At 40.6% G+C, this 8,314-nt stretch overlaps 1 protein-coding gene across 1 annotated transcript; it reads left to right on the top strand.

Annotated features, from left to right (window-relative positions):
- The first annotated feature begins 4,083 nt into the window (after window positions 1–4,083).
- LOC107060577 (uncharacterized) lies at window positions 4,084–5,482 on the top strand. The gene is made up of 4 exons (XM_015308598.1): window positions 4,084–4,399; window positions 4,489–4,697; window positions 4,799–4,981; window positions 5,078–5,482. Exons 1-4 carry the CDS (start codon window positions 4,084–4,086, stop codon window positions 5,480–5,482), a joined length of 1,113 nt encoding a protein of 370 aa, XP_015164084.1.
- The last annotated feature ends 2,832 nt before the right edge of the window (window positions 5,483–8,314 follow it).

The following is an 8,314-nucleotide window of genomic DNA, read 5'->3' as shown; positions in this document are numbered from 1 at the left end:
TTTTTGAACTGCTGAACTTGAGTTTACTTGAGGACAAGCAAAAGTTTAAGTTGGGGGTGTTGATGAGTCCAAGATTTGGACTCATTTAGGGGTTTATTTGATAGATTTAGTGTCCTCAAATGTTTATTTTGTGCCAATAATTGATGAAAAACCCTTGATTTCCAGGTATATGGATTGAGGAACAAAGCATGGACACTAATTTGCAAAAAGAACGAAGCGAGCAGAAAGAAGAAAGAAAAAAGAGCCTGGTGATCGCCAAGTCCATTTGGCGAGTCGCCAAGTGGCCATTAGACCGCCGAACGTTCTAGTGTGCCAAGCCCTGAAGGAGAAAATCAAGTTGGTGAGAAAAAAAGCAGTCGGCGGATTGCCGAGTGGTTCCGCGATGCAGTGTTGGATCGCCCAAAGTTACAGAACTTGAGGAAGCTGAAAGCCAAGGAAAAAAGGCAAGGACATTGACCAAAGGGAGGATTACCGAGCTGATCGGTGAGCCCGACTTACTGCGCCGAATGGTCTTTCGCAGCATATCTTTGGCGACTATAAATACATTTTTGAACCTTTAGTTTAGGAGTTTTTTTTGGAAACATCATATTATTCATTTGAGTAATTTTTCAGTTTTGAACTCTGAGTTTTGAGACAAATTTTCCTTAGCTTTGAAGAATTGAAGTTTTCCATTTTTGAGAAATTGGAAGTGGGTCTTTGAGATTCTTCAATTTGGACATTTGTAAAGACGAAATCAATCATACCCAGTTGATGGCACAAAATAAGCATTTGAGGAAACTGAATCTATCCAAATAAAGCCCTAAATGAGTCCAAATCTTGGACTCATCAGATATCCTTAAATTTTGATTATTAAACTCTTAAGTGTGTGATGATCAACTTCAATTTGCCTACCACGAACTGATGGGAATGCAATATTTGAGGTCACTAGTACGATTCTTCATCTCCTTCAAATGAGGGGACTCTATAGAGGGCTAGAACACGAAGACTCGCATGAGCATGTAAGAAATTTTACAGAGGTGTGCAGCCTGTTTTTATTCAAGAATGTGTCACAAGAGTCAATCCGGCTTAGGTTATTTCCACTATCTTTGATGGGGGAGGCTAACAAGTGGTTGACGGAGTTACCAAACAATTCCATCACATTATGGGAGGAGCTGATTATAGCATTTAATGCAAGATTCTTCCCCCCATCAAGGATGATGAAACTTAGAGATGACATTCAAGGTTTCAAGCAATGGGAGGGTGAACCCTTCCATGAAATGTGTGTGAGGTTTAAGAAACTCTTACTTAAATGCCCAACTCTTGGGCAACCAAACAATTTGCTACTCCAATATTTTTACGGAGTCTTGATTCGATTAATAAAAGAGTGGTTGATCAATTGGTACGAGGGGGAATAATACTGCAATCATTTGAGGTGGTTTCATTTCTTCTTGATGACATGACGAAAATAAATCAAGCTTGGTACACTTAGAAGGATCAAGTCTCTCCTTTTTGTTTTAGAATGACACAAGAACAACTTGATAAGGAAAGAGAAAGGGATGCGAACATCAAGAAAATGTTGACCCAAATGGAACTATTACAAGAGCATATGATGGAGAATGTGGGAAAGCCCAAAGGGAAAAGTGGAGTGTTTAGAGTTGAGGAGTGTTCTTCCTCAGGTTATTCAAAGCCGGGGGAGAATCAATGTTGGAACTCCAGAGATACGAGGAGGGTTTCCACCCATGTTATTTACAGCGATGTGGGAATCAAGGTTGGAACTATCACAAGGGGGAAAGAGAAAAGAAGATACTATCAAGACTGGGCTGAGCAAAGTGATTATTGGAAAATGGAGGATGACCATGAAGAGGACCACACTCACTCGAGTGAGATCCCAAAATCGAAAGGGAGTGCAAGTAGTCCCCGGGTGAATGATTTGCTGTCACGCATCCTTGATAAAGTTGAAGGTTCAAATGATTTATTGAAAGGGATGAAAGCTGACTTTTCATCATTGAACAATAAAGTGAACTCTTACGTAGATGCAATCAAGATACTTGAAGGTCAGTTGAGTTTACTTTCAGCATAATTGAAACCAAAAATCACAATGTAAGATGATGATAGAGGGCTGGTTGTGGTTACTCGTAGTGGAAAGGTAGCAATAAGCGATGTGACAAGAAATGAAGAAGCTCAAATGCATAAAGAAGACAAAGGTATGGAGGAAGAAGAGACACATATCCATCAAAGCATTTCCCAAAGACCACAAAAAGATGTGGAGAAACACAATCCAATCCCAAAAGTTATGCAACGTTTACCCAAAATATCTCCTCCATTTGCCCAACGTCTCAAGAAGAAGAATGAGGATGAGAAGTTCAAGTAGTTTTTATCGATGTTCAAGACATTATCAATTAATCTCCCTCTAGTGGAAGCATTGTTGGAGATTCCGAGTTATGCCAAATTTATGAAGGAGTTAGTCACAAAGAAAATGAGCTTGAATTTTGAGACAATCGAAGTTTCTCATAGTTGTAGTGCAATTATGACTAAGGAGATGATCTAAAAGAGAGAAGATCCCAGAGCGTTCACCATACTTTGCACCATCGGCATGCTCTAATTTGCTAAAGCCCTACGCAATTTGGGAGCAAGCATAAACCTAATGCCATATGCGATTTATAAACAACTTGGGTTGGGTGAACCGAAAGCCACATCAATGAGACTCGTGATGGCAGACCGATCAATTAAACATCATGTGGGGATACTCTATGACATCTTGGCAAAGGTTGACCGATTCATTTTCCCAGATGATTTTGTCATTCTCAATTGTGAAATAGATGCTGAAATTCCCATCATATTGGGAAGACCATTCTTGGCAACTGGGAGAGCGTTGGTGGATATTGAAAGCGGAGAACTGAAGTTTCGGGTGAACGAAGATGAAGTAACCTTTAATGTTTGTAAGTCAGTGAAACACCCAAGTGATCTTCGTGTGGTCTCCACTGTTGATGTTATTGATAAGGTGGTGGCTAGTGTGAGCCATTTGATGTGTATGAGTGAACCACTTGAAACTGTGCTTGCTAACTATGATGAATTCGAAATTCAAGGCTATGAAGAGGTAGTAGCTTCTCTTTCAGGCTTAGGGGGGGGTAATTCAAAGACTCCATTGAAGTTGGGCATTGATCTAAAAAGTCGAGAAAGTCCTCCCACAAAGACATCAACAGAAGAACCACTAACTCTGGAGTTAAAAGTACTTCCCTCCCATCTCCGATATGCTTTCTTGGGGGCAAATAACACCTTACCGGTGATAATTTTAGCTGACTTGCTTGAATGGCAAGTGAAATTGCTCCTTGAGGTGTTGAGAAGGCATATTAAAGCTATAGGTTGGACTATCGCTGACATAGTGGGCATTCATCCCGGTATTTGCACTAAAAAAATTCAGCTTGATAGTGATTGTAAGCTGACTGTTGAACATCAGCGGAGATTGACCCACTGATGGAAGAGGTGGTGAAAAAGGAAATAATAAAGTGGTTGGACGCAGGTGTGATCTACCCTATTGCGGATAGCAAATAGGTAAGTCCGGTACAATGTGTACCGAAAAAAGAGAGACATCACAGTAGTACCAAATGAAAAGAGGGAGCTTGTATCTATGAGACCGGTGATCGGATGGAGAGTATGCATGGATTATTGGTAGTTAAATTTGTAGTCTAAAAAGGATCACTTTCCCATGCCTTTCATGGATCAAATGCTTGATCGACTCTCAGAGAGAGGTTGGTATTGCTTTTTTGATGGGTATTTCGGTTATAACCAAATCTCTATTGCTCCGGAAGACCAAGAGAAAACCACCTTCACCTGCCCATATGGAACTTTTGCCTTCAAACGGATGCCATTCGGGTTATGTAATGCTCCGGCAACATTTCAACGTTGCATGTTATCTATTTTGCTGACATGGTGAAGGATTCAATGGAGGTATTCATAGATGATTTCTCGATTGTGGGTGACACTTTTGAAGCATGTTTAGCACACTTAGGAAAAGTTCTCCGAAGATGTGTGGAGATAAATTTGGTCATAAATTGGGAAAAATGCCACTTCATGGTTAAGGAAGGTATAGTTCTTAGTCACAAAATGTCGCAAAAGGGGTTGGAGGTTGATAAAGCAAAGATTAAAGTAATTGAGAAGTTACCACCACCAATTTCGGTGAAGGGTGTTCATAGTTTCTTGGGACATGCCAGTTTTAACCGGAGGTTCATCAAAGACTTCTCAAAGATTGCACATCCTCTATGCAAACTCTTGGAGAAGGAGGTGAAATTCCACTTTGATGATGCTTGCATGATAGCTTTCAAGTGCTTGAAAGAAAAATTGGTCTCCACCCCGGTTATCATTCGTCCCGATTGGTCAGAATCCTTTGAAGTAATATGTGATGCAAGCAGCACGACATTAGGTGTTGTATTGGGGCAAAATGCAACAAACTATTTCACCCCATTTACTATGCAAACAAAACTCTAAATAGTGTTCAATGTAACTATACAGTTACAGAACAAGAGTTACTTGCGGTAGTTTATGCGTTTGAGAAGTTCTGGGCATACTTGCTAGGTACTAAAGTAGTTGTTCACACTGATCATGCTGCACTGCGTTATCTGATGGCGAAGAAGGATGCCAAGCCAAGATTGATAAGGTGGGTTCTACTATTGCAAGAATTCGACTTTGAAGTCAAAGATAGGAAAGGTTGTGAAAATCAGGTGGCTGACCACTTACCGATGAAGAGGTATTCACGGTAACTCTCAAACAACCTCCTTGGTATGCTGATTTTGCCAATTATGTAGTGTGTGGATTAATGCAGAACGAACTAGACTTCTACCAACAAAAGAGGTTCTTGTTCGATGTTAAGAAGTACTTTTGGGATGAACCATATTTATTCAGAGAATGTGCAGACCATATCATTAGGAGATGTGTTCCAGAAGAAGAAGCCATCAAAATTCTCCATGCTTGTCAGGCTTCACCGGTTGGGGGTCATCATGGTGGTGTACATATAACTGCTAAAGTCCTCCAAAGTGGCTACTACTGGCCATCTCTCTAAAAAGATGCTCATGAGTTTGTTAAGAAGTGCACTCAATGTCAGAAACAAGGTGGAGTGTCCAAAATACACGAGCTACCTTTTACGCCCATTTTAGAAGTTGACCTATTTGATGTTTGGGGAATAGATTTCATGGGACCATTTGTGAGTTCGTTTGGTAATAAGTATATCTTGGTGGCCGTAGATTATGTTTGTAAATGGGTGGAAGCTGTTGCACTTCCAAACAATGAAGGTAAAAGTGTTGTTCAATTCCTGAAATGCTACATCTTTGCTAGATTTGGTACTCCTCGGGCTATTATTAGTGATAGGGGATCCCACTTTTGCAACAAGTGGTTCTCGGCCGCATTGAGTAAGTATGGAGTGAAACACAAAGTAGCAACTCTGTATCATCCCCAAATGAGCGACCAAGTTGAAGTGTCAAATTGGGAGATCAAAAGCATATTCGCCTAGACAGTGAATGCTAATATGACTGATTGGTCTCGAAAGCTTGATAACGCGCTATGGGGGAATCACACCGCATACAAAACACCAATCAGTATGTCTCCGTATCAGCTAGTTTTCGGTAAATCTTGCCATCTACCCGTTGAATTGGAACACAAAGCATTATGGGCATTGAAAGCTCTAAATCTGGACTGGACAAAGACTTCAAAAGAGAGAGTAGAGGAGTTAAATGAGTTGGACGAATTCAGGTTCAAGGCATACGAAAGTTCAGCCCTTTACAAGGAAAATATGAAGAAATGGCATGATTCTAAAATCCTTAAGAGGTAGTTCAGAGTGGGAGACTGGGTGTTACTATATAAATCTCGACTTAGACTCTTTTCGGGAAAGCTCAAGCCCAAATGGTTAGGACCGTTTAGAGTGACATGAGTGTTCGCAAATGGTGCCATCAAAGTTGAAGGTCAAAAAGGACCTGCATTCAAGGTGAATGGGCAACGCTTGAAGTTATACTTTGGCGAGTGTCAAGAGATTTCTCTGATTGAGGTGGTGTACCTGGAAGATGCTTGAGAGCATTTCTACGTCATGCCACGACGTTAATATGTGTTGATTTTACAGGTGCAAGATATTGTGCGAGAATAAGACGCTATTGGCGGATCACCGAATCGGTTCGGCGAGCACGACATAGTCCGCCTTATGAACTTCAAAAATGGATCTGAGATACTGGAACATTCGGTGGGAGACCTTTATCACTCGGTGAATCTACAATGTGCCCGATTTTTCCCGCTCTTCTACTCCAGTGCTGATAGCTTAAATCAATAATTGTTCGGTGATGTTACAAGCCCATTATGTGAAGCGCCAATCTGTTCGGTGACCTCCATCATCTCCATTGATTTGCCCCTTTTTTAGAGTGTCGCACACTGGAACTTAGGGAGATATCCGGACCATTGGACGCACCGCCGAGGTATTCGGTGACTGTTTCATTTTCTCACCAACTGGGCACTTAGTGAATATTCCTCATCACCTTGCTTTGCATGTTTACATACTAGAATTTTATCTCTATTTGTTAGTTTTTATTTTTATTCTTATTTTATTTGTGGGAGTGTCCGTTCTCTACTCACATTGGGGACAATGTTGAATGCTTTCGGTGGGGGTGTGTTCTTGGTCAGTGATTCCCTTGTGTGCTTGGACCTTTCTGAAAATGTTTTTTGTGTGTTTAATTATGGTTGTTCTTGTGCAAATTTGAGTATTGGTCATGATCAATACCGATGACTTGAATGGTGCTCTCAATCAACAAAATGAATGTGCGGCTACGATGAGGCCAAATAAAGTTGCATAGACAATATGTGAACTTTTTGCACCTCGTTGTGACTAGCTGATTATCAAAATGAGTGTCTTGTGATGAACATTGCACACTAGCGAAAGTGTGGAGTCTTGTTTGATATTGGTGTCAATGCCTTGTGTGATGAGCTTACCGTGAACCATATGTGATAACACCTAGAATTTCCCCCGTTGGTCCAGTTGACTAAGTGATGCAAGCTGTTGAAATGATCTTAGGCCAATTTTTTGAAGAGTGAACCAATTTGATATTATACCTCTTTTGTGGCCTACCTTGTGAGTGTGTGAACTTTGCTTGAACCCCCTTTGAGCCTTGTCCTTTTCCTAGAAGAAACTTGTGCAAATGAGACCTCGCTCTATCCCTTCACCTGTAATCCTCATGAAGTGTGGTTTGTTTGAATAGTCAACTTAGGCCAAAAACCTAAGTTGGGGGTGTGGTGAAAAGTGAAGGTAAATCAAGAAATGCAAAAGAAGTCCCCATTGAGCCATGGTTATGAGAAAGATGGAACCCTTCCATATAAAAAAAAAGAGAAAATAAATGAATAATAAAAAAGAAAAAGAATGAAAAAGTTGTGAAAGTTGCAAGAGATATGGGGTGTCTGGTCTTCCATGAGAAGTGAATAATGAGGTGACTTGTGAGCATGAGTGCAAATGTTGAAGATAAGGAAAGAAAGTGTTCATTCCACATTTCATGATGATAGCAGCCACTGAGCCTAAATGACCATACCTTTACACTCAGCCCCATTTCAAGCCTTGAAATGACCTTTTTGATCTTGAGTGAGCTGAAATGAAATGTTAAGTGGAAAATAAGGGCAAACCTATGGGTGAAGTCATTCATGTGTTCATCTTTGAGAGTGCAAGAGTTGCATGTGATTTCAGAACTTTAAATTGTTGAAGAATAGTGTGTGAATATGTAATCATCTTTGTGTGAGGGAATTTGAGTACCTATGTTGAGCTTGAACTCGCATTTGAAGCAAGTATAGTGAACTTGAGAATCTTTGAGAATGGTGAGTCACAACTTAGACCTTTGAGTGCACAATTGATCCTTGCATGAGTAAGTTGAGTCTTGTTGAGTGCATTCATGATTGAGTCTTGTGTAGCACTGTTTGAGACATCCCTTTTGAACTGCTGAACTTGAGTTTTACTTGAGGACAAACAAAAGTTTAAGTTGGGGGTGTTGATGAGTCCGAGATTTGGACTCATTTAGGGCTTTATTTATAATGATTTTGTGTCCTTAAATGCTTATTTTGTGCCAACAACTGATATAAAACCCTTGATCATTAGATATATGGATTGAGGAACAAAGCTAGGATAGAAATAGGCAACAGAGACAACACGAGCGAAAAAGAGAAGGGGAAAACAAGCCTAATGATCGTCAATGTCACTCGGAGACTCGCCAAGTTGCTACTCTACCGCCTAAAGTTATAGGACGCTGAGGCTGGATTTGGAGTAGATTCGGCAAGTAACAATTCCACTCGGCGTGACGCCAGTCGCATCGGTGATGGATGA

This window comes from Solanum tuberosum, unplaced genomic scaffold, assembly GCF_000226075.1.
Source record: "Solanum tuberosum cultivar DM 1-3 516 R44 unplaced genomic scaffold, SolTub_3.0 scf00005, whole genome shotgun sequence".
NCBI classification, from domain to species: Eukaryota; Viridiplantae; Streptophyta; class Magnoliopsida; order Solanales; family Solanaceae; genus Solanum; species Solanum tuberosum.
Note: the sequence above shows the minus strand (reverse complement) of the source record. Positions and strands in the feature narration are given on the sequence as shown.